At 36.3% G+C, this 27,937-nt stretch overlaps 1 protein-coding gene and 1 long non-coding RNA gene across 2 annotated transcripts; both read left to right on the top strand.

The window, feature by feature from the left end:
• Nucleotides 1-295: 295 nt before the first annotated feature.
• LOC307185582 lies at nucleotides 296-9,301 on the top strand. The gene is made up of 3 exons (XR_013828101.1): nucleotides 296-649; nucleotides 4,726-5,224; nucleotides 9,102-9,301. It is a non-coding gene; the product is annotated as an uncharacterized lncRNA (long non-coding RNA).
• Nucleotides 9,302-15,956: 6,655 nt separating this feature from the next.
• PDHA2 (pyruvate dehydrogenase E1 subunit alpha 2) lies at nucleotides 15,957-17,131 on the top strand (the record flags this gene model as incomplete). Its single annotated transcript, XM_079920661.1, is given in 4 exon segments — nucleotides 15,957-16,202; nucleotides 16,206-16,320; nucleotides 16,323-16,484; nucleotides 16,578-17,131. Coding segments are annotated over 4 exon segments (1,077 nt in total).
• Between the last annotated feature and the right edge of the window lie 10,806 nt (nucleotides 17,132-27,937).

The raw sequence follows: 27,937 nt of genomic DNA, 5'->3' as shown, positions 1-27,937 counted from the left end.
AATTAAAAGATGCTTTGTTTTCATTTTATATAAAATGCCTTTAATCTGTTTGCAAAAAAAATCCCTTAAACAAATAAGCAAAAAGCCATACATATACACGAAAGACAAAAGTCATGTGAATTAGAAAGGTATTCAAGTTAGTGCAAAGAGTATTAACTGAAAATGAATTTACTGCGAATGAGAATCATGCAATAAAATGATTGACTTTAAAACAAAAATCTCATCGTGCCATTCCCTTATTACACTAATAAAGACCTAATAGAGACGTGGGTCCCTGCATGCATCACCACCCTCCTCTGCCAGCACTTCCCCACTGTCTTAACTCTAAGCTCAGAGCTGTTCTTTGAGTTCTTTGATATGCCATGCTCCTCTGGGCCTCAGGGACATCCAACATGTTTCTTCTGCTTGGAAAACAATTACTTTTCTCCACTAATCCAATTTTTACTCATATTTCAGAATTCAGAGGGGAGTGTTCTCTGAGAATTCTTCTGGATCACCTGCAGCAGGTGGAGGTGCAGATGGGAGAGATGTCACCACTTAGAAAATATTTAAGAGCATATAGAAGCAATTTTTATTGTACTAGTGTCTGCTGGACTGAGTGTTGCTGCCCTTTAGTGCTCAAGGACCAGGATGCTAAACGATCCACAAGGTGAGGTCAGTTTTGCACATTGAAATATTGTCCCTCTCAAAATGCAAATAGTGTCCCCATTGAGAAATACTGATTGAGAGAATAGATCAAGTCCTTTATTAAAATTTATATTAGCTCTCTGTAATTTTAAGTAAATAATTTTATTGGTTATTTAATATTAGGCCAAATAAAATTATTGGGCGAGGGGCAGGGATCTTTATTTCTGATGTGTTCTTCTAAGTAAAGAGAATTAAAGAAGTGTGACATTCTTGACCTCTGATTTCAGCATTCAGAATGTTCCTTTACTCATTCTCCCGTATGGAAGACAAAAGCCTCCTTTGATTTGTAAATTTGGAAAATATAACCCAAGGATCCTGTTCAGACTTCCTCCCTTGGGAATGGGCTGCCTACCATCCTGCTCCTCCTTAGGGAAACTTCACAGTATTGCTAGGTGTTGGGGGGTAAGTCTGCCTAATTGTGGATTACAATCCACAAACCCATTAACTTTTCTCACGAAACTGCATCTTCTACCAATAACAAAAATGATATTTAGCTTCCATCTGATACTCTTTCAAACTTTTAACTTGTTAGCCCCCCTTACAAAACGCATCATTTCCTTCTTAGGCCAGACCGCCTTTAAGAAACAAGTCACAGGAAGCAAAATTTTAGAGAGGAAAATAAAAGCAAATATAAACGAAGTAACAGGGCTTCTGGTGTGGCCACGCCTTTGGTTATGGACAAAGTATTTTGATTCGGGTTTTTCATTTGTGCAGTTAGGTTTCAATTTCTGCTGCCTGGACAAAACGCTTTCAAGCCAGACACAGGATCTTGTAAAGGGATTCTTAGGTGTTAGCTAGTGGGCAGGCGCGCGTAGCCTGGCAAGTAGAACTGAGGCCACAGAGACCTTAGTGAAGGCACAGGCCTGAGAAAGATGAGAGAATCAGACCAAGCATAAGCCTCAGCAGAACTGCTGTGTCTTCATGATATAGATGTCTTCAGGCTTCAAGATGTTCACAAGCAGAGCTTTTCCTGAGCAGGCACTGGTGAGGCAAAGCTACCTCTGTGGGAAAGAGAGTCTGTCCAGTTATGGGTCTCTTAAACAACAGAGGAAGGAACTATGCTTTCTCAAATCTCAAAGGTGGGTAAGCTCTTTATGTGCTGGAGAGCCCTAGGGAGTCTCTAGATTTAAGTTATTAGACAGAGGTCTAGGTAAATAGCATTAGGTCAGCTGCCCAAAATTCCATTCTGAATTCAGGACCAAGAAAGAAAATCTGGAGGAACAGTTGGAAACTACTCAGATCACTACTGGGTGTGGTTCAAAGTGATTTGGTCATTATAACTGGCCCTGCAGTTCTTCCCCGTGCTCTAATAGAGTATTCCCCAAAACTTCATGGACATCAAAAATGGAGAAATGGCAAAGTCAGCAGAAGCGCAAGACTATGGAATTGTTCCTTCCCAACCCCGGAGACGCAGACTTCAAAAGCTTCAACAGCAGCTTAAATTCAGAAAGGGAGTCAGTGGCAGCAGCAACTGGGCACAGGACTAAATTGTCAATTCACAGGAAATGGTGACAGCTGTATTACTAGACAAACCTCACCTGGAATGCTGCACCAAGTACTAGGAACTCAAAGCTGAGAGAAAATGGACATTAAAAGATTTTGGAATGTATCAACTTAGACAGAAGAGAAAAAAGTAAGATTGGGTGACTGTGTCTATCACTGCCATGAAACTCTCAAGAGCCACTTTCTGAGAGAGGTTATGGTAGACATAGGAGCCTTCCACCATCCGCCTCCCCTAATGTGTTAAATGTACAGTACCAAAATTCATCAATTCAACCTTACTAGAGGTTTCTCCTATTAGTTCAGGTTAACAGTTCTTAATTCTGTAAAATTTACTAGCGTTCTGTTGAGGCTAAACCTAAATACTTTTCTCTACTTACTCCACTTCTTAAACTCTTGAAATGCTTCTGTATTCTTTGGCCAAAATTGAGGGAAAGGTTTTTTACTTTGTCCTCATATTTGTTTGAGCTTTTATTATCAGTTTCTTATTGTCTTCTTTCATTCTCTTGCAAAATCTCTAGTATGGTATATTAGAAAGGTGACTGGACATAATTTGGGATAAGGAATTTTTAGCCCTGGTAACAGAGTAGCCTTTAGTATTAATTTAATTTATTCGGTGACAAACTAATAGTTATGTATACCAAAATCCATTCTCTTCTCCTTCTTTAGTAATTGCATCCTGTATTTTATTTATGTGCCCAATGGAAAGACTCTATTTTCCACCTTCCCTACTATTCATTAAACATGGCCTTGTCACTAATTAAGGACCAATGAATGTAAACAGAAAAGTGTGTAATTTCAAGGAAAATTCCTTAGATGATATCTGGCATGTTCCCTTCACCTATTTTTTGTTCTTTCTTGTTTTCCCTCCATACTGCTTCTTGAAAAGTAGATGTGTTGGTTGGAGATCTAGCAGCCACCTTGAAGTATAAAAACAAGGACCACATGCTAGAGATGGGGAAGCAGAGACCTAAAAGGAACCTGGATTCCTGATGAGTCTTCTACTTGAGAGAATGAAAGTTTTTATATACAGTAGTATTAGGGTTCTCCAGAGAAATAGAACCAATAGGATAGACATAGATACAGATATAGATATAGATAGATATCAATACAATGAGATTTATTATAGGAGTTGGTCCACAAGTTTATTTAAGCTGAGAAGTCCCACCATCTGCCGTCTGTCAACTGGACAGCCAAGGAAAGCCAATGTTTTTTTAAAAATGTTTCTTGGCACTTTCTTTTTATATGTTTTGCTTATTATGAATCCTTTGCTATGTTCACGTTCATTATTTTTCTTTTTATAACTTGTTCTTTGTATACTAAGGAAATGAGCTCCTTAAATCTCATGTATTACACATACTTCTCTTACTTTGCAATTTTTTACGTCACCATATTTTTCCTGCAATTAAAATAATTATTTGGTCAAATTTATTAGTTTTTTCCCCCTTCTTCATTGTTTTTAGGTTTTATGTCAACCTTCTTTCCCCACTTATCACAATTTCTTCTAGAATTTATTATTGTTATTCTTTTTTGTAATTAATATTTGGATCACTCTGAAGCTGGTTTTTGTACAATAGCATGTTTAGCTGCCAACTTCATTTTTTCATTTAATTTTTTTTGCCTAGGTGTATAGTCATTTGCCCAAGACCATGTTCCAGCATCCTTATTTCTTTATGAATATTTTTCATGTACTAAATCCCTATATATATATATATATATATATATATATATATATATATATATATATAAACATCTATATTTTTACTCTAGCTTGAATGATTGGTCTTTCACTCTATAGAGACCAAATGCTTTAGTTACTTGTCATTTTTTAATATTTTAAATCCAGATCAGAGACAATCCCTCGTTAATAATCTCTTTTGGGACATCCCTGGAAATTTTCCCTTGTTTAATTTTTAAACTTTACTCCTATTTCCGTATCTCCCTTCTTAGCCCCTCAAGAAAGTCATGTTATTTTGTTATAGATAACATTTATTAAATTTAGAAGAACCAACATAGCCAAAATAATGTCTTGTTACCCACAAGCCAGATGTACATTTCCATTTTTCATAATTTTTAATGTTATTTTGTTGGAATTCTTCATATAAGAACGTTTCTCACTAAAATATTTCCAAGCTATTTTATTTATTTTGTTAATATTGTAAAAGGTATCCTTTCTTCCTTTATATTTTAAATAAAAAACAGTATAAAAGCTATTATGTTCTATATGCTCATTTCATGACAAACATTTTAATTTAGTTTATTATTATTATTATTATTATTTTTTTTTTTTTTTTGTGGTACGCGGGCCTCTCACTGTTGTGGCCTCTCCCGTTGCGGAGCACAGGCTCCGGACGCGCAGGCTTAGCGGCCATGGCTCACGGGCCCAGTCGCTTTGTGGCATGTGGGATCTTCCTCAACCGGGGCATGAACCCGTGTCCCCTGCATCGGCAGGCGGACTCTCAACCACTGCGCCACCAGGGAAGCCCTATTTTATTATTTTTTCAAAAATTGTTTGATTCGTTCTTTTGTGTTTTCCAGGTATAAAATTTTAGAAGAATAATATTTCCAAGTATAAGTGTATTTCTTCTGCTCCCATGTCCACAATTCACAGAATTCAGCACCAGCATGACCTGTCCACACTGAAAGAACTGAGTCATCCATTGAGGAAACAAAAGAAAATATAGAAACAATGAAATGAAATGAGCAGGATGCACGATTTCCCAGCTGCAGAAAATAAGTCAACAGGAGGCTGGCCAAGAAGGAGCAATTAGGATGAGAGAGAAAGGAGAGGAAACTCATCAGTACTTGGAATTGGATGGAACACTTTTTGGTTTTTTCCATCTTTTCAGTCTCCTCACCTAGAAGAGGTGAAGTGTGTTATCTAGATGGCAAAATTGGGAACTATAAATTGGACAGACTAGACTCAGCTCTTCTCGCTTCTTGGGAATGAACATATGACAGGCAGCAAAACTTCCTCTCTGTTCTTCCCATTCCATGACCTCAACCTCTGGGTCTAGCATTGCCTGTTTCTGAGGAGGTGAGTCTCCTTATTCCTGGGTTGGGAGACCAAATTTGCTCTCAAACTAAGATATCTTCCAATGGAAACTTTACAAAACTATTGATGACATTTTGGCCTCCATTTTTGAATCCTTTGTCTTATATACCAATTTATTTAGAATCCAGACAGGATAGAAGTATAATTTGATTGGGCTTCTCAGAGACCTGCACAAGAACTTAAGGTCCCTGAGGGCAGAGATCCTATCTTTTTTAGTATTCTCTCTCTAGTGTACAGTGGTTAAGAGTGAGAATTCTGGACTCAGACTAAATTGGTTTCACAATCTGGCTACACTATTTACAAGCTCTATTATGTGTGATAAACATCTTCAATAAAACTCATTTTCACTGTGAGAAAGTAATAATAATGGTACCCACTTAAAAGTGTGCCTGCAAGAATTAACCTGGATAACCTATGGTAAAGTTTAGACAATGAGCATTACATGCTAAGCACTCAATAAAAGTTGGCGATTGTTATTATGACACATAGAGGGTAAAAAATAAATATGACCTTAAATGAATGTAATCTATCAAAAACAAAAATGGACTAGTTGTTAGGAAATTTGAACACTGGAATCCAGATTTGTGCAAGTACAAACATAATCTTCCAAAAAAGAAATTTCTCTAACAAAAAAGAGAAGACTTTTGTGAAAATCAGGCCACACAAGTTGTTCATGCATTATGTAAATACACTAACAAACAATCTGAATTTATCCTAGAAATTCTAGGAGAGTTGATTATTAGGAAATCTATAAATATAAAGTACTTAAGAATATGTTTTAACTAGATTATATAAATTGAACAAGATATTTTATATATGTGTATGTGTGTATATATATATATATATATATACACATATACTATCTATCCATCCATATCTTCTCTTGGGTACCCTCTGACCCATCTGTGAGGTTGACCAGATTCCCAGAGGAGCTCCAGAACATCTGCCTATGGGGTTATCCCAGGGCCCCATGCCTGGGCATCAGATCCATGTGAGTGGACTGGCAAGTATACCACTCCTGCTGACTGGCATGATGTGAATCAAGCAAGACTGGACTGTCAGAATTGTACAGACACATTGATTTTGTGTGACTCTCACTCTCATGGGATACAGGACAAATTCAAAGCTTTTGGCTACCCATAGTTCAGCACCGGTCCTTGGGTTTGAGCATTGAGCAGGCATTGGCTCTTGTACATCTGTGTTATGAGCATGGTGCTGTCTCCAGTCTATAGCACCCAAGAGTGGTAAGGATGGCAGCAGTCATTCTTTGCCCTGTGAACCAGTCATCACTTGTATCTAGGGTGGTCACTCACCCATTCTGAAAACCCCACTCCACCTGTCTGTCAGCCCTTCTCGGGTGGCTGCTCCTATCTCTTCCTGGGACTTTGAGACAATTGCTCTACAATGTCATCAGGTCCTTCTTACATATTTCCTCTTTTGCTTCTAATTGAGGTAATGTTGTGCTCTCCTTGGTTGGTCTTAAGCTGTGCCAAGGCAGGGCAGTCATTCCTTGCATGAATATGATGGCTCATCCCACTCCTTCCATGGCCCCTCTTATTGGTGGCAATGAGTAGATGACAGGAATGCAATCCACATGGAAAGAAATCACATTCTAGAAATGCAGTGATAACATTCTAAACTTCTCAAGAGAGGACATGTTTGGAAGATGTGTTGTTCTATATGCTATAAATATCCTAAAGGTAAATTGAGCATGACCAGAAATATAATTATCATTTACTTTTACCTGCACACTTTGGGTAAGACTTACGTTTGTGGTCATCATCAATAAAGCACAGTTACAACTTTTGAGGATCTAGTGTTTATGGTTGGCAGGATATATGCTGCAGCATCATAAGTAATGATGTAACCAGAATTAATTAAATGGTATTAGGGAACTATAGAGCCAAGAAGATCTATATTATTTGAATACAAACAGATTCTGGAGAACCACTGCTTTGTGATTAACAACAGGTACTACCTCTTTCTTGGAAAAGCATATGAGAAATTAGTTTAAAATTATGCACTTGGCAATAAAGAACAGGAAGCGATGATTCTTGGACGTGAACAAGAATAGACTGTGCCTTTTTAACTGTATCAAGAATCTTCACAAGCTCTGATTGGACAATAAATGTGTAATTTCCTCTTCTCTACCTATTATTCTAAATCATCATTGACAAATCACTATGCCCTGCATGGATCCATGAATTTTGTAATGCACTTTGGAGTTCTGCAAAAGTATATTTGCCTGGGGTGCCACACACCATAGGAGTGGCCTTGAATGACAATATACCAGGAAGTCAAGTAAAAAGATGTGATATAACTATTTCAAATAATATGAAAAGATATTTTAAAAAATTTAACATATTTGTTAAAAACATAGTAAAGATTAAATTTAGATTATTTCCTTAACAAAACATGTTAAGGAAACATGTTTCCATCTCAGAGCTATCACCATAAGTATTGACAAAAACAGAAACTTTGGGATTAGACAATCTGCATTTGAGTCCAGTTTCTATCACTTACTGGCTTTTGGTTCCTGTAAATACTTACTATTAAAGCCTAAGTTTTTTTATCAGTAAAATTAAGTAGGGCAATCTTATCTATGTCATAGGATTGTTGTGACAGTTAAGTAAAAAATTGCTTGCAATATACTTAGCAAAATGCCTGGAACATAGCATGAAGGTGGGATGGTGGGGTAGTCCAAGAGAGAGGGGATATATATATATACACATATAGCTGATTCACTTCACTGTACAGCAGAAACTAACACAACATTGTAAAGCAATTATACTCCAATAAAAAGAAAAAAACACCATCACCCAAGCTGAGAAACAACTTTACAAACAGTGGATAAGGAAACAATTCATAAGGAAAACCACATGATGTCAGTGTGTCAAATTCTGAGTAGGCTGAGAGATGCATAGGCTTGAATGGGAAAACTAAATATTGTAAAGATAGACCTCTCTCCTGTTCATTTTATATGTTTATGGAATTCTATTTAAATACCAAATTCTTTTAATTTAATATAATTACCCGATCTTCATATGAAATAGTATATAGGCTATAAAATCTTAATGGATTTTGAAAAATGCAATGATTAAGGGCTTGGTCTATCAAATATGTAATTATATTATGCTCTAATAATTAAAACTGGGAAGTGTTCTCATAAGAATCAACTGAGAGATAATAAAACTGAAGAGCTTAGAAACAAAATTTTTAGCTTATGGAGATGTAGATATATATAGATATATAGATAGATATGAAGCTAGCATCCCAAAATAATAAAAATATAGACTACTCAATCTACGACTTTGGAATAATGAAGTGGACAAAATAAAATTGTAATATCACTTCTCTGCATTATCCAGTAACTTCCAGATGTCTCAAAGACTAAATAATAAAATAAGTAGTTATTTATAGTATATAAACTCATGATTGTGTACAAAGAGTGGAACTATAACAGAAGAGATCAACACATTGAAAACCTTACATTTTTGTGTTAAAAACATTATAAACAAAATTTTAAAAAGCAGTCCTTTCCCTAATGCATATTGCCAGGAACATAGTATGAGCTCAGTAATAACACAAGTGTTCAGTCTTAGGGGGACATTTTAGTTAGCTATGGCACATCCATAAAATGGAGATTTTTTTAGCAGCCACTGAAATTATCTTTTAAATAGCTTTTGATTATTTTGAAAATAATTATAATTCTAAGAAACAAATCTTAAGAGATATAAAATATACAATATGATCCTGATATCAGAAATAAAAAATAATAAAAAGGAATAAATCAAAATTTGACAGCAATTATCTTGAGATGATTTAAATATTTCATCTTTGTACTTTTCTGCATTTACAGGGCAGAATTTTTAAAAAGACAAAATAGTCAAAGTATATGCTGAGTTTATAAACCAGCAACAGGACTCTAATGAAGACAAGAAAATTGGGAAGGAAGTTATTTTTATTCAAATGGATAATAGGTAAGAACTCTCTCATTTTAGAATTTTTTTAGTTTAAATAACTACAGGACTTTCAAATACACTTTTCCCCTGGTATATTAGAGAGAATGAAGGAAAGTTAATGTTGAAAATATAGTTGGCAGTACCCTACTGGTGAGAATTAAACCAATAAATCATGTGAGACTCTGTGGGTAATCATGTAACTATCAACAATAGAGCATATAGTATTGTATTAAACTTTAAACCTACTTTTACTTTTTGGGTCAAGGTTGAGATATCAGGAAATGAAGTGTAGGGTATAAGCAGCATAAGAACATTTTTTTTTTTCAAGTTAGGGTAAGGGAATATCCATGGAGAAACACATGTAATGCGGTGGAGAGTTGCAGAGAATGACGATACTGAAGTTGTCATTAAATTTAGCCAAGTCCTTGATGTGAGAAATTTCAATTCATTGTTGATGACACAGATTGCAGAAGCATATGGAAGCAATTAGAGGAAGGTAAATGGAGACTGTGGGTACAAGCTGCATGTTTGTGGAGCTTGACTAGATAAAAGGAATAATATGGGATGAGATCTAAAAGAGGCAATGAAGACTTGGGTATCTTCTTTCAGAGCAGAGGAAATATGAGCAGGAAAGAAAACCAAAGGAGAAGACAAAATTGATGATTCCCTGGTCGGGGTGGGGAATATGTGAGTAAGAGCAGTGTCTCGTTTTGAGCCAGTAGCAGGTTCTGTAGCAGGGGCTGAGGGTTTAGATTTCTAGATAAGAAGAGCATTCCTCTTCCGCTAAGATTAGTGGGAAGGAAGCTCTAATAGATGTAAAAATTCATCAGAAGACAGGCAGCTAGGGTGAGGGGAGCAGTGTAGTATGTGAAGGCAAGGAGCACTTGATCAACTGAGGCTGGCTCTCCATGAATTAGATGTATGACTTGAGGCCGTGCCTAATGTTTGCTGGACTTATCAAACTTGTTGGGTCTGTTTCTCCTCAGATCAATGGGGATATTATGCATTCCATATAATTTTCCATATGATTTGGAGACATTCCGTAAAATATGAGAAATCCTTTAAAAAGGTGTAATTCATCCTTACAGTAAATAGAGTAATTTTATCATGAAATGAGGTGGATGAGGGCTAGATGAAGGCAGATAAAGATTAAGAATTTTTGAAGAAATTTGTTGTAAATTTTAATGCAGCACTCATGGCCTAAGAGAATGGAAGAGCTGGTAGCCCTGACAGAAGCTTGTTAACTTCCTCTGACAATCCTCCGACAATCTTGCTTTCTGAATATGATGATTTTGATGAGTGCCTAACATGTTTGAGCTTAAAAACTCTTCTTACACACTATCTTCATTTAGCAATGTGGATGATGTTTATTAGACTTCTCATTTAAAAACCTCTCTGAGGCTTCTCCCATGGTGGCCTTTTAGACTTACAGTGCTGGGCACTATGGAAATATCTTAGAATCCAGATGAACAGTGGGTCCGTGGGAACAGAGAGATTCTCACGCCCAAAAATCTCCATAAAACATCTACAGCATTGTCTCAGGTTGCTTGGAGAAACTGCATTCATATTCATAATGTATTGCATAATTATGAGATCCTGATTTTCATATTTCCCAGTGTGCCTTTTCAGCTCTGCTGTATTACCAAGTTAAAGGAGACAACACAACTTTACAAAATTAGAGTGTTCTGTTTTTTGTGTCACTTTTTGACATTACTCTATTTTAATTTGTTCATCACTGATCCCAATAAAGACAAACTGTCATTGTAACCATTGCCCAGCATGCAATACATTAGTCTTATTGCCTCTATAACAGCTGTTCATGTGTCTCTTTCTGTGTCATTCAATGATGATGTGTCCTTTTCTATATGCAATGCCAGAAAATCTGGGAGAGCTCACAGCACAACACCTCCATATGAACTGGATTAAGTAGAGGAAAATCTTATTGTATATCATCATTTTATTTCTATTACTTAGTACAGAAAGGAAGGCACTTCATTATATGTGCTGAATAAATAAAGGATGAATATTATACTTTTTACTAACTTTGTAAGTTTTGCCTTTCATCTAAACTCTTTAGATCTCAGTTTCCTCATATAGAAATTGAGAATGATAGAAACTGCCTTACCTGTCTCTGTAAAAATCAAATGAACAAACTTTGTATCTTCAACAAAGAGATGAAAGGTTTTTACAAACCTGGGCAATATTTACAGTAGTTCCTTAAATCTCAGATTAATGCACATGATAGCTTCAAATGTCATCTTCATTATTTTAAAAAATATTATTTTGTTGAGAAAATTTTGTTTGTATGACTCTACATATCCGCAGGGATCTCTGGAGAGAGCCATGGAGTGTATTAGGATCTTAGTTTAGGATGTGATAGGCAACCCTGTGCCCAAGCTTAGATAAGAAGAGGGCACAAAAAAACCAATGATGCAGCCAACAGTAGGTTGTTAAAAGTGGGGTGCAAGATCTCAGACTCTCTTTTTCCCAAGATTTGTCTGTAATGGTCAGATGTGCTGCTCAAACTTCCTTCTAGGGGGCAGCAGTGCCCTGGAATTTTGCCAATATCCTTTGTCTCTTTAAATCTTAGTTCAGTGACTCAGATCTTCAAAGAAGCAAAGTCAAAGGAAATAAATGTGCTAATTATGTTATCACATACTGATATTAGGAAAAGGTAATAGTCTACCCAAAGTTGTTAGAAGGAAGTGTTGTTGAGGGCATTAATACAGAAAACATCATAAAATGTACAGTTAAGAGACATATATTACAAAAGACTTTGTTCAAAGGAGAGAAGCCATCATTTCACTATTGAATATATAGTTTATTTTACTATCACGTTTAATGTATACTTTATTGCTATTAAAATGAAAACTACTAAAGATAAATGTATATTTAGAGAATGAAAATTTGAGATATGGGTTTTTAAGTATGTGAGAATTAAGATCTTGTGAACAAAAAAATTTTCCCAAGAAATGTAAATAATAATTTTTGGAGGAAATGCAAAGAGACCTGACTTGGGCTTCTTGAATTTGCTTTGATTTGTTAGAAACATATATTGAATTGATGATTTTTATTTTACAAAACAACTCAAAGTACTGAGCAGAAATCACTTCACAGCTTTTGATACCTGCACTAGTCCTCTACTAGTTGAGACAGTAGGCCATAGTAAATCTTGACACCAAATTATACATGAATTGCTTTTCTTATCTCACTTGGCCATAGTCAATTTCAGTTCTAATTATAGGGGGCTTATTAAAATGTTTGGAAACTCTTCTTTTACAGTTTTGTATAATGACCCCTTTTATCATGATCTGCTAGACCTTGGTACCGAACTCTAGGGATAAGGGTTGGATACTGTGGGCGTGATGACTCAGATGACTCTGTTCATCCAGCAGAAGAAAGATGGTGGCTCCAATTAGTCCCTACTAAAAATTAACCCGTAAGGTCTTTCCTTTCTTTATACCATCATTATTTGAGTAAAATGAGGAGCACCCTCACTTTACCTCTTGTTTTCAATTGTCTTCTCTTCATGATAATTTGTCCTGAAGTTTTATTTAATGATACTTGAGAATTAGGATGAGGGTGAGGAGAAGAAAAAAATATTGTTTGCCCAGGGCTCTGAACTGTTCTGAACTAAGCTCATTTATTATAACATTAGAGGAGGACCCTGCTTGGTTGTCATTATTTTGCAGAATATATGGTACTGACATTTTCCCTTTCTCCAAGGGAGATAATTAGACCAAATGGGAAAAATTCTTCTGTGAGTTATATATGTCTTAATTTTTTTCACCAAGTTCTCTTACTCATCACTTTTAATTGCCAAATCTTAGAGCTATGAAAAAAATACATTGCCAGTAATCTTATAATGAGATCTGATATTATTTATGTAGAACATATTCACTCTTTAACAGCTTTCCTTATTTAACATTTGGTAAAAGTACATAATTATTACTGGAGGAATTTAATATTCTTCAAACATGCTGTTCTTTTTTTAGTGTTTCCTTGTCGCTTATAAAAAAATATTTTATATGCTATTGATTCAATGGGGGTGACACTTTTAAGATGAATTCATAAATGCCCGTAGAGGATCAACCATTACACATGCAAAGCGAAATTCTGTCACACTGACATTAATGATGGCTACTATAATCACTGGCTCCTCTTTTATTAGGATTTTTATTAATTAATGCAAAGTCTACTATTGGCCTTATAAAAGTGCTCATCTGTTTTCCTTTAATTTCAAATAGATTAAAAGTAAGATTTGGTGTTAATTAAAAACTTAGGATTTATGAGGATTTTAATTGCAAACATTTCAGTGGTGAACATGTAGATGACTCTTAGTTCTGTTTGCTAATAAACATGGTATTGAACAATGACAAGACAAAAGAATAAATCATTCGCAGAGAAGTACACTATCATTGGCTGTATTGTCCATGTGTATTGAATCCTGTCTAGCCAGGGGCAGATAAGAGAGGCTCAACAGCTCAGGATTTCCTTGGGGGTTTTAAACTTTTACCTGACGTCTGGAAATTTTACTTTTACTTTGAAAATGTGGATGGGTTTAAACTTAAAGAAAAATCATCAAGTTTAATGAGTTTAATGGAAATACTCTGACATCATAGTCTGCAAATATGATTTCATCTGTCTATCTTTAAGTTGAATTTAGGTTGTATAGTGTAACTGATGTCCAAAAGGTCCCTACAAGTTTCCCATTTTATTATTTATTATCTTAACCAGAGCCTGTTGCAATAAAAGGGCCATCTTCTGTGGTGACCTGTAGCACAGGTATTTTGCAATTAGCATCTTTGCATGTTCTCCTCTGGCATGAGTCAGGTTTAGCCTTGTCACACTGGGCTTTTAAGGGGAGCTCTATCTTTGCAGCCCAGGCTACATGTGACAAGATTAAATTGGCACACTTTACTGTATAGCTCTTGTGTTCCTGGCAGTGCTAGCCTGGCTGATGCCTCTGAGAGAAGGCTCAGCTGTCACTCAGTGACCCATTAACACTACTGTTCGATCATGCAGTGTCATTTTTCTCATTCTCATGGAGATAATGCTCCCTGGAGATCTCCAGTACCTGCAGGAATGAAAGAGAACAGCAGAGACAGGCTAACTATCAAAGAAGGAGCAAACAACACAGCAAGACCATGAATTCCACAAGCAGAATTTTAAATTGAGTGAAAAGATGAAGCCCATTTATGACGTCTGGGGTGGGAAGGTGGGAGGAGGATGGAGTTTTAATAGATATAATAACTTTTTAACAAGCTATTTTCTTCTTCCTGCCTGAATACTATAAGAGGTATCCATGATAATACTTATAACTAGGTTAGAGAAGGCAGCTGCTTTGAACATGTCATAGGGATTTGAGTGAGAATTTATTTATAAACAGGGATTTTTGTGTTTTATTTGTTTATTTACAAACAGGTGGAGGATATAAAACAAAGCACGTATTAAGGTGTATTGCTTAATAGTCTAAATAGAACAGAATCCCTGTTTATGGATGGCTTATCAGGGTACAAAATCACAAAAACACAAAAGAGGAAAATGGTATGTGATCTTTGTAACGCTAGGCGTTAAGACTTCTTTTGTCCTATGATTAAACCAACTGCTTAAGCAAACTCTGTTGCTCTTCAATCCAAACTGCATGTTGTTTAGTGTGTCACTTTATAAGAAGTTATGCTTTCTAATGTTTACTATATAAGGAAATATTATAAGAACATGCTTCTTGATTTCCCAGACTAAGACTGGTTCTGTTTAGATTGATATAAAAACAAGAAACAAAGCCATATGAATCTTGATATTTTCTAAGGAAACCTGTTGAAGACGTGATAGGAATAGACCAACACCCCTCCAAAATATTAGTCAGAAAATAGGGATAAAATTGAACAGGATTCAGGATGACAATAAAGAGCAAGGAAAAGTGCCATGTAAAAACTTGTTAGTAGCTACTTTAACCCTGATTCCTTCCTGGACACATAGAACATCCATTCCATCTATGCTTAGATCATTTCAACCCTGATTTCAATTTTCGCACACCAGGCAAAGCTTGTTATTGGGTTTAGACTTTTAATCTCAGGTAGGGATTTGTGTACCATCACGTGCCCTCCCTCACCACCAATCAGGAGACACAGGTGCTAGAATCCATAGTGTAAATGTGCATATTCTTCTGGTGCACCAACTTTTTAAAAAAAGTGTGTGTTTTTTTAACTTATGTAAACTAAAAATAATTTGCATCTTTATTTTTACTTTAAAATAAACATGGTGTATTGTGGAGTAGGGTAAAATATTCATACATATTTTAATGATTTTTAAAAAGACTTTAAAGAAATATTGGTAAGAACATCTTTGGCTTAACCTGTCAGAGCTCTTGTGTGCCTTAAGGATTGTGTTTTCTCCTCTTTTCCATTGAATACAACGTTCAGGAAGCATTACTTTAGCGTATAGCAGGGAAAAGGGACCCAGATTATGATGTTTTAGCAATGGTGATGGCGTTAGTTAGGAACAGAGTGTAGTTCAGCCAAGTCTTCCAGGGCAAGAAACAACCTTTATTCTTAATTTTACAGTTGGAAGGCACTGTAAAAATCAGCTGATCCAGGCTGCGGCCCGTGGCCTCGCGCAGCATGACGTGGCCTCTGCCACCAGCGCACGGTCATCGTGGTGCAGCGTGTGTTTTGGGGGTGGATGGTACACTGGAGACTGGGACTCAGGTGACCCTGGCAGATGGAGACTCACGGCCTCCCTGGCTGCGCTCCATGAGGAAGATGCTGGCTGCTGCTGTCTCTAGCGTGCTGTCTGTTGTCACCCAGAAGCCCGCTAACAGGGTGCTTGTGGCATCCTGTAACTATTCAAATGATGCTACATTTGAGATTAAGAAATGTGATCTTTATCGGTTGGAAGAGGGTGCCCCTGTCACCACAGTGCTCACCCGGGAGGATGGACTCAAATACTACAGGATGATGCAGAACATTTGTCGAATGGAATTGAAGGCGGATCAGTTGTAAAAACAGAAATTTATTCGTGGTTTCTGTCACTTGTGTGATGGTCAGGAAGCTTGTTGTGTGGGTCTTGAGGCTGGGCTAAATCCCACGGATCATGTTATTGCATCCTGTCAGGCTCACGGTTCATGTGTACTCGTGGACTTTCTGTCCCATCAATTCTAGCAGAGCTGACAGGTCGAAGAGGTGGCTGTGTTGAAGGAGAAGGAGGGTCAATGCATATGTATGCCAATAACTTCTATGGGGGCAATGGCACTGTTGGCGCTCAGGGACTGCTGGGAGCTGGTATTGCTCTGGCCTGTAAATGTAAGGGAAACAACGAGGTGTGTTAGACTCTACATGGGAATGGTGCCGCTAATCAGGGTCAGATATCTGAAGCTTATAATATGACAGCTGTGTGGAATTTACCTTGTATTTTCATCTGTGAGAATAACCGCTATGGAATGGGAATATCTGTTGAGAGAGCTGCAGCCAACACTGATTACTACAAGAGAGGCAGTTTCATCCCTGGCCTAAAGGTAGATGGAATGGACGTTCTGTGTGTTCGGGAGGCAACTGAGGTTGCAGCTGACTATTGTAGATCTGGAAAGGGGCCCATACTGATGGAGCTGCTGACATACCATTATCATGGACACAGTATGAGTCACCCTGGAATCAGTTATCGTACACGAGAAGAAGTTCAGAATTTAAGAAGTAAGAGCCATCCTATCATGCTTCTCAAAGATAAAATGGTAAACAACAAACTTGCCAGTATTGAAGAATTGAAGGAAATTGATGTTGAAGTGAGGAAAGAAATTGATGCTGCTGCTCAGTTTGCTATAACCGATCCTGAACCACCTTTGGAAAAATTAAGCCATCACATCTACAGCACTAATCCACCTTTTGAAATTCGTGATGCAAATCAGTGGATCAGGTTTAAGTCAGTCAGTTAAAAGGAGAATATATTCACGGTCAACTTTAAGAAACTGTGTACTTAATTTTGTTAAGGAGGAATAAAACCCGTAAAACAAAGGCTTTTAAACTTTTATTAAGAGGAATTGAGATAATTAAGAGATAATGGAAAGGCATAAATGAGATCACAGAAAGATACACATTCAGTTGAGCATTACATTCAATTGTACATTATTGCGTTAAAAGATACTATACAGTTAATCATTTAGTATTGTTAAAAGACAAACTGAGGCACATTAAAATTTTCAAGAGTTGATTTTGAGCATACATCAGTTAGAATCAGTCCAAACAAAAGGTGGAGTATTCTACCAACAGGAGCTGGGGGAGAGGTTTTTAGAGAGAAGCAGAGCAAGGAAATGATTTGATAGGTGATAGCTTAAGGAGTTGCCTTATTTGGGAAAGCCTAGTTGGCCGTTTGTGATTGGTTGTTCTTAAGTTTCATTTGCTTGGTTTGAGTGCATTGACTCTAGCTTAGTTTTGGTTTGCTTACGTAGGCTCCCAAGACATTAGAGCCACCTCAGTCTGATGGCTTCCTTGTTTAACTACTTAAACAATGTGAATATCTTAAAGATTATTTTAAATTTATACAAGTCTAGAATAGGAAAAACAGGGACTTCCCTGGTGGTCCAGTGGTTCAGACTTCGCCTTCCAATGCAGGGGGTGTGGTTTTGATCCCTGGTTGGGAAGCTAAGATCCCACATGCTTCACGGCCAAAAAACCAAAACATGAAGCAGAAACAATATTGTAACAAATTCAATAAAGACTTAAAGAAAAATGGTCAACATCAAAAAAATCTTAAAAAAAATAAAATAGGAAAAACAGAGAAAATATTATTTAACTTCCCAAATTATCTTCTGTAATAGTTCTATTTGATTTAGCTTTATATTATTTTAGTAAATACTCTTATTTAAAGGAAAAAATAGCCCTTTGATTCCTGCTCAACCCTGCTAGAGGTTTAGGTGTAAAGTCACTATTCTGAAGTTAAGAAGTAATTTCAAGCAATACCAAAGTATCAGGACCCCTACTGCTGTGTCACTTAAAATAGTTTGCTTAAATTAACCAGTTGAACACAGCCTACTAAATAGTGTGCATGTGCACACACACATGCGTGAATATTCAGTATTGATGCTGAAGCGACTTAACATTGACCATTTTTCCAATAAAACATGATCTATAACAGAGCAGGGGGAGATAGGACAAGGACATTTTTTCATGTTGTGCTTAATTGCAATATTTTTAGTGTATCAATTTAAAGGAAAAATGTAAGCAAAGTTAAAATCTAGAGGAAAACTGCATTTTGCTTTAATCTTCCAGTGAAAGCTCCTCTTATTTTATAATCCATTTGTACTGTTATTCCATACTTTAAAGAACTCTTAGTAAATTTCAGACTGAAAAATAAATGAACAGATATGACGACACCAAAGGAGTTAAGCAGAGGAGGTGATATTAATAAAAAATTGAAAATAAAATCTGCCTTGGCCAGAACTGAGCATTCACAGATAACTTTTTGCATGAGAAAATCTAACTTGGATCATACAGGTTTGGTTTTCTCTATAGTCCAATACCATGTCAATTAACAAGTCATGACAGTGAAAACATCTTTACTTGGTTGTATTTACCAAATGACCTAAAGACCTATTGAGCATGATGTTTGGCATACCTTACTCCGCTGAGATAGACTCACTGAAATCAGAAATCAGAATTTGCCTGTGATTTAAGAACCAGTTTGCAGGGGCTTCCCTGGTGGCGCAGTGGTTGAGAGTCCGCCTGCCGATGCAGGGGACATGGGTTCGTGCCCCGGTCCGGGAAGATCCCACATGCCGCGGAGCGGCTGGGCCTGTGAGCCATGGCCGCTGAGCCTGCGCGTCGGGAGCCTGTGCTCCGCAACGGGAGAGGCCACAGCGGTGAGAGGCCCGCGTACAGCAACAACAACAAAAAAAGAAATAGTTTGCAGATAACACCAAAAGTTGTTAAAAGTTAAAACCCATCACAAGAAAAAAAAAATTGTGACTGTGTGTGGTGATGGATGTTTAACTAGATTTATTGTGGTTATCATTTCATAATACATACACATATTGAATCATCATGTTGTACACCTGACACTAATATCATGTTATATGTGAATTATATCTCAATTTTTTAAAGAAAGTTAAAACCTTTTCTTTACAGCATCTGCTTCTACAAATAAAAGCTTAGATACTTTCTAAGAACTCTAACAGAAAACCAAAATCTTAGAGACCTGTGAGTCCATAAACATATGAACACATATGTGGACACTTAATCTCCATACCTTTCCCCAAATAGGTTTAAACAAGTAAGATAACCTCAACATTCTAAATTCAGAAAGCAGAGATAAGCATCAATTTGTTTATAAATCGGTGATATTACTAGTTAATGTGTTTTGGTTATGCAGCTTCAGTTCAGAGGTGGCTTGATTGAATCTCTTTCATCAAAAACAAAGTAATTCATAAGATGGTCAAAATAATCACATTCTTTGAATGACAAAGAATTCTTCTACTTTTTTTTATTTTGACATACTTATATTTCCATAAACTTGCAAGTGGAAGATAAGCTGCTCAATTAAAGCTATTTTCTGTAGACAATATACAGAAATCATTTTCAATTTTTGTTTATGGATTTTGTTTATAAATTTTTATTATGGATTCTTTTAATGTCAGTAAAACTTAACATACAAATAACTGATTAGATATGAAACCATCATAAACCAAGAAACACAGACACTTCATTTCAGGAAAAAAGTCCAGTCTTACTATAGCAGAAGAAAAACATTTATCACAATACAAGTTTCAAATTCCATTAAAGCACAGAGTTTTGAATATTTTCTATATTAAAAAAATATACAGGCATTTATGTGTACAGGCATTTATGTGTATATTCATGATTGTAATTTAATCATATCACTGGTTGCACACAATTCTGTAAGGATACAAAAAAAAAAAAGAAACAAAAATCCCTGTTGTTTTCATTTAGGTCAAGGAGTAAATTAATAATAGCAATTTATTTACCAAGATGTAAATCAAGTGTAGAAATCCAGCAGTGGGATTCTATTTCCTGTCTAAAGTACTATGCCACTTAGTCTATTTTATCCACATATTAGAAGACATAATAAACTATGATGGTCATAAGAATTAAATAGTTGCAACAATGCTGGAATATCTGAGAGAAGGAAGAGTTCCTAATATCTTAATCTTTATGATACTCTATAAAGGTAAAGGATAGTGTGCATATCTGTGGAATGAGATAAGAAAGGAAGGAGGTTAAGTATATAAAGGAAATACTTAGAACCTTAGAATTACACTTATTTTTAAAAATTGACATGTCTGCCAATCTAACATACAAAAAACAGAGCAGATATTAGTGAAATTTAATCTGATAATTTGTGAGAAAGTGCTAGTTTAAAAAAATAGAAATACAAGTCATATACCATAAAATTCATCCTTTTAAAAGTCTACAATTCAGTGGTTTTTAGTATGTTCACAGAGTTGTGCAGCCATTACCACTATCTAATTCCAAAATATTTTTATCATCCCAAAGAGATAACCCATACCCATCAGTCACTCCTGATTTCTTTTCATCCTCTGGAAAGTACAAGTCTGCTTTCTGTCTCTGCCTATTCTGGACATTTCATATAAATCATACAATATGTGCTCTATTGTGTCTGTCTTCTTTCACTTAGCATAATGTTTTCATTTTGCTGTAGCATAATTCCTACCATTGAGAAGTAGGATCTGTGTTCCTTCCCCTTGAATCTGGTGGGCTTATGACTGCTCTGACCAATAGAGAGCAGCAGAAATTATGCTGTAGAGTGTCAGGGCCCAAGACGTAAGAAACAGGCAGGTTTTGCTTCATGTCTCTTGGAACATTTTCTCCGGGAGTTGTGATTCTCCAGTTAAGAAGTTCAAATACACTGAGAGTCCCCTGCTAGAGACTGTACGGGCAGGCACTCTGGTTACCAGTCCCAGCTGGCTCAACCTTCAGCCAGACCTGCAAAGACGACAGGTATGTGAGTGAAGGCCATCTTGGACCCTCCAGATAGCCCGTTTGCCAGCTGAAAACCAACTGAAAAAACAACAGTGTCTTGAAGGATCAGTGGGATCACTAGCCAAAATCTGCCCAGATTCTTAATGTACAAAAGCACAAGAAAAACGACATGATTGCTTTTAAGAGTCTAATTGTTGAGGTACTTTGTTATACAGCAATAGACTCAGCAGAAATGAAAATTATATTGCTTAGTCCAAGACAGGTGTGTCAGGAGAACAGGTGAGGATTAGTAAACCAAGTCAGAATCAGAAAGCCCATAGGACGTATCAGTGCAGAGTTTCAAAATTTAGAAGTAGCAAAGGAAAGATACAAGTCCTCAATAGAAATAAAATCTAGGAACAAAATTACAACTGTTCAAAACATATTTTTTCACCATCAAGGCTGGTTTTCAGGTGAACTAAAGCATAACATTGTGTCTTGAGTATTTTATAGTAAAATACTGTCAACCATTGGTCAAGAAACACACTGCTGTGAACTGCAATTTCACCGACTGAGGCTTGTCTAGAGTCCGGAAGGAAGTTTTCTGTTGATTGGTAAGTTTTAGGCCTTGATGAGTCAAAGCCAGCATTTGAAATGCCAACGCAATGTGGGAGCAAGTCGTTATGAGTTCACAGCTATTCGTGACTAGTCTACCCAGTTAATGAAGAGGAATTCAGGAAGCTAAGGGCTCAAGACTAACAGAACCTGAGAGGCAAAGCTGGAAGGAAGTCAGGAACTGAATCAAACTGGTAGGTATAGACAAGGAGAGAGAATTAGGACTAAACCAGAGGCAAGGAAAATGAGGTGGAAATATGTAACAAATAGGCTTGCATATTGGTGACCTTTGTGTTATCACAGAGCTCAATATCTGTTGGATGAATTGAGTCAGCAACATCTCATGTAATGACAGGCCCTTTAGAACCTAACGCTTTCTGATCAGCATCACTTGCTCTGAAGGCAGCCCTGTCTTTATGTGACATGGAAATAAAGTCTGGACTTCAGTGGCATTTACATCTGGGTTCAACTCATGGCACTGTCACCTTTGAAAAATGGTACCTTGAGAAAGTGACTTAACTCTCTGTGTGTCCACTTCTTCATCTGTAATAAGGCTGGCCCAAATGACTGTTGTAAAAGTTAAAGAAGTACAATAACATCTAACTTAGCTCCAGGTATACCCAAGGTGATCAATAAATGGACATTTCTGGTCCATAGGAAGAGAGAACTGTTCACTGAGAAAAAAGACAAAAAGTTGAAGAGTCTACCTCATCTGAAAGGAATTTTTAAAATCTTCAGTTTTATATAGATAGCTAAGTGTAAGAATTGCAGTGGTCAGAAGAAAGACCTTCACGTGGAATATATTTTTGCAATGTCAGCCACCCTCTGTTTTCTCATGATCCTCTCACTTTTGACAAGTAGTTATCCTTCAGCCAGCATTAGATATAGAAAATAGTAATGAAGGGCCAGCAGGTTTGGACAGTAAGACCATGTAGGAGTAATGGAAATGCACAGTTTGCACCCAAACTTTCTTCAGAATTGGGGCTTATTGCTCTATTAACTATAGTAAAGCATGTTGATATTATGCAGACACTATTTTGGTAGAATCATGGGTGGGAAATACAGATTTTGCCATTCTGTTATAAATGACTACAGATAACCTAATACTAGTGATTCCTTAAAAATCAGCCGCACTCTTCCTATTGTAGATCCCTTTTAGGGAATGCTCCCAAATATTAATAAAAACAATGATCTGATCAACCAAAACTCTCCATTCAATCAGTATTATAATTCTTTCTCATTGACTTAATTTGTGTCTATTTGATCCATGAGGCTGATCTGTATAGCAAAGAGCAAAGATGAGAGGTCTCTGTACTGGAATTTGAGAAAGAGAGATGGAAATTTTCCACCGACTTTTATGCACAGAATAGAACACAATCAAATTAGAAAATGGTGAAGAGCAACAAAGAGTTCATACAATACTTTCCTTTTGACAGGCCAATAAATACTCAAACTGAATAATTTACCAAAAGAAAAAGAGCCCACTCAAACCTCATGACCTTTTGAACAATGAGCAAGAGTTCAATTATCCACAAATGTTCTATTAGAAGTCAGCTTTCCAGGCTGCAGTGCTATTTCAGCAGTCATATATTAGAATTATAAAAGAGAGAGAATATTGCCTATGTAGTTTCTGTGTCCTGCTATAGTTTAAGTTACCTTCTTTTTAAAAGCCGACTGCCACACAAAGTAGGACTTAGACAAAAAAAAAAAAAAAGAAAAAGAAAAAAGTAGGAGGAAGCAATTATTTTAATAATGGTTCTAGTGAGTTTGAGCTATTAGATTTCACCGGAACACTTTATTTGCAAATTGCTAGAGTGATACTGTCACTTTAGAAAATATATAATTTGCTTCCATTAGAGACTTAGAGTAACTTTCCAATAGTACCCAGAGAACTTCTCCATCACCATCCATGTGGACTGCAGTGCTGCTGAGTGCACAGCTTGTTACTTCCTTGAGGTAATCTGGGTTCCAGGAACTGGAGAGCTTTTTCTTTCACTGATACCTTGTAAAATCCTACAGCTTCCCTTACACGTAAGGCTGTAGAAATCATGTGGAATATCACAAAATCTGGAACCAAATCATCAGAGTTTACTACCAGTATGAAAGTATCAATACATTATGAACTCAGTCAGTTCTTGTGGAAGTGACATTTTTTGGTGATTTAAATTTATCTTCAAAAATCCTTTGTCAGTCTTCACATTATCTTTTGATATTCTTCTTGATCCTTTATGTATTTTGCTATATCTTTTTGAATTGTTGAGATTTGAACCAAGGGCTCTACCAAAAAAAATCAAAAAACGAATTCTGACAGATCTAAAGATAGTAGAAACACAGTTTCACTATTCTGACACTGAATGATTATTTGTTCACTGAATTAGGCTAACTGAGGAAAAAGAACTGAATTCTCATCAGAGCAGAGTTAACTGAACTCTCAAATATACCTGAGGTCAGACCCAACTGAGGTTGACTCTTGTCATTTCTGGCTGTGTCATCTTGAGTGAGTTATGTTCCTTTCTCAGTCATTCTTTACTACTCTGTAGAAAAGGGGAGTATCACACTTGCCTTGTAGTGCTGTTGTGAGGATTGGAAATAACATCATAAAATGTTTATTGCTTGACACCTATTAAGTGCTCCACATGGTACTTATATTTTCCCTTATCTTCCGCTTCTTCTCTTTCCCTCCTGTCCTATGTTGAAAGCTTGATTTTTCTCACAAACCTTTACCAAAAAAAAAAAAAAAACATTGTTTGTCTCTTACCTTTCACACATGTCATTTAGATTTTGAATCTGTCATTCCAAAAGTTTAGTCATGATTTTTATTCAGTGATTCCAGGAACTCAATAAGCATTGCTCTTATTGCATTATACAGGTCATCAGTGGAAAATTTAAATGTCACCTGGTCTGTAAATTGAGTTTACTGCATATTTTGTATAGGCATGTACTGCTAAGAGTGTGGCTTACCTATCCTTATTATCCAGACTATTTATTCACATTGAACTACCCTGTTTTCTAATAACCCTACTGCATTTTATTTTGTCAGATTTTAGTATGAAACATAGCACTTGCCATAAAGATTTTATTAGCATGAAAACTTCCAAATCTCTAAAATGCTATGAACATTACATATATTAGCTAATTTAGAAAGAAATTCGTCATATGCACAATAAACTTTACATATGTGTCAATGTTTCCTTAGAGGATAAATTTGCTCTTTTTATTCCTTAATAAGGACTTTATTTTCATGTTCATTGAAAACATTAAGGAGCAGGTGGCAACATTCTGTCAAGTTAAAGGAGCCGCAGTGCAAACACTCTATTTATTAACATTATTCACAGTTTCTGTCCTAAACAGCTTTAAACTACTTACTATTCACCATAAGGGTATAAAACATGCAATGGAGCTTCAAAATCAATGACATGTTGCCCTCTATCCAATGTTGTTCTTTGGCAAAGAGAAAGAGCTGCTTCTCAAACTCAGCATGGCAGTTTTTAATTCACACTTAAATTTCCGCTTGAGGAGGCAAGCCAAAACAAACTAGTCCTCCCTGAGATGCACCCTGGGAATAAGTGCCCTCCCAACTTTAATAATTATCTGAGAAGAGTCTTTCCCCCACTCTCCTTTTCCATCTGAATGGGAGTTGCCTATTAGGACCTGGTTGTTTTCTAGTCCTTTATTTGCATAATTCACAGACGTCAACCTGCTGACTCTATTCTGTCCCATAGAAGTATAGTCTTTGTTTGCTGAGTAAATTATCTCTTTGCAGCTATAATTAGGGAAACACTATATAGAAGTTGTAAGATGAAATGACTATCAGCATTTAGATAGATAGATAGACAGATATTACATTTTTAGTTAATCATATTCTGATTCAAGACTGCTTTCTTTTCTAAATTAACCTATGTGCATGCTTGTAAAACAGTATGTATATTTAGGAAAGCTTTATTTAAACATAGATAGCTTCAGGCTATGTAAATATTTGTTATTGTCACCTCATTCATCTTTAAAAACACACTACTGTAAAAGGAAATATATGATTATTTAGTTACAGAGCTTGGTAATAGAAACAAGAAACTATGATTTTTGTATCCACCCACAGTTGTTTCTCAATGATTACATGGATATTAGGTATAGTTTTTCCTTCCCCATTTGATATTCTATGCAATTCAGCCTAATTCTTCAAATATCAAATGTTTTTAGTATGTTTTTGTATTTTCTTTACCGAAGTTCCTAACAAAGTATTTTTCAGAAGAAACTGATACATAGAGGCCTTGGTACTACAATTAAAAGAGACACATGTTTGAATCACACAAGGTTTCAAAGATGATCAAATATAGTAAAATGGGAGAAAACGGTTCTTTTTTTTTTAACTTTTTATTTTATATTGGAGTATAGCCGATTAACAATGTTGTGATAGTTTCAGGTGCACAGCAAAGCAACTCAGCCATACATATACATGTATCCTTTCTCCCTCAGGCTCCCCTCCCATCCAGGCTGCCACATAACATTGAGCAGAGTTCCCTGTGCTATACAGTAAGTCCTTGTTGGTTATCCTTTTTAAATATGGCAGTATGTACATGTCAATCCCAAACTCCCTAACTATCCCTTCCCTCCACCCTTCCCCCCCGGTAACTATAAGTTCATTCTCTAAGTCTGTGAGTCCATTTCTGTTTTGTAAATACTCATTTGTATGATTTCTTTTTGATTCCACATAAAAGTGATATCATACAATATTTCTCTTTCTCTGTCTGACTTACTTCACTCAGTGTGACAATCTCTAAGTCCACCCATGTTGCTGCAGATGGCATTATTTCGTTATTTTTTTATGGCTGAGTAATATTCCATTGTATACATGTACATCTTCTTTATCCATTCCTCTGTCGATGGACATTTAGGTTGCTTCCATGTTTTGGCTATTGTAAACAGTGCTGCAATGAACATTGGGGTGCATGTATCCTTTCGGACCATGTTTTTCTCTGGATATATGCCAGGAGTGGGATTGCAGGGTCATATGGTAGTATGGAAAAACAAAAGAGCCCGAATAGCCAAAGCAATCTTGAGAAAGAAAAATGGAGCTGGAAGAACTGGGCTCCCTGACTTCAGACTATACTACAAAGCTATAGTCATCAAAACAGTGTGGTATTGGCACAAATATAGAACTATAGATCAATGGAACAGGATAGAAACCCCAGAAATAAACCCATTCATCTATGGTCAATTAATCTATGACAAAGGAAGCAAGAGTATACAATGGTGGAAAGACAATGTCTTCAACAAATGGTGCTGGGAAAAGTGGACAGTTACCTGTAAAAAAAAAAAAAAATGAAATTAGATCATTCTTTAACACCATACACAAAAATAAGATGAAAATAGATTAAAAACCTAAATGTGAGACCAGACACTGTAAGACTCCTAGAGGAATACATAAGCAGAACACTCTTTGACATAAATTGCAGCAATATCTTTTCTGATCTGTATCCCAGAGTAATGGAAATAAAACCAAAAATAAACAAATGGGACCTAATTAAACTCAAAAGCTTTTGCACAGCAAAGGAAACCATAAACAAAACAAAAAGACAACATAGAATGGGAGAAAATATTTGCAAATGATGTGACCAACACGGGATTAGTCTCCAAAATCTACAAACAGCTCATGTGGCTTAATATCATCAAAACAAACAACCCAATCAAAAAATGGGCAGAAGACCTAAATAGACATTTTTCCAAGGAAGACATACAGATGGCCAAGAGGCACACGAAAAGATGTTCAACTTTGCTAATGATTAGAGAAATGCAAATCAAAACCACAATGAGATATTACCTCACACTAGTCAAAATGGCTATCATCAAAAAATCCACAAACAATAAGTGCTGGAGAGGGTGTGGAGAGAAGGGAACCCTCCTACACTGTAGGTGGGAATGTAAATTGGTGCAGCCACTATGGAGAGCAATATGGATGTTCCTTAACTACAAATAGAGCTACCATATGACCCTGGGAGAAAACAGTTCTGAACAGTATATTCATCTACAGTAGTATATTAGGAAGCAATAATTTGGGCTTCAACACATACAGTGAAGAAAATTTTGATTCACAAATATTTTGCTCAAGTGGTATATTTCTGGAGTTTTATTACATTTAAAGTTTTCTCTGTTCTTTCAATTTGCTGTAGATTGGTCCACCCAATGGTTGATGA

This window comes from Stenella coeruleoalba (assembly GCF_951394435.1).
Source record: "Stenella coeruleoalba genome assembly, chromosome: 4".
NCBI lineage: Eukaryota > Metazoa > Chordata > Mammalia > Artiodactyla > Delphinidae > Stenella > Stenella coeruleoalba.
The sequence above is the reverse complement of the archived record's forward strand: the minus strand, read 5'-3'. Positions and strand labels throughout refer to the sequence as shown.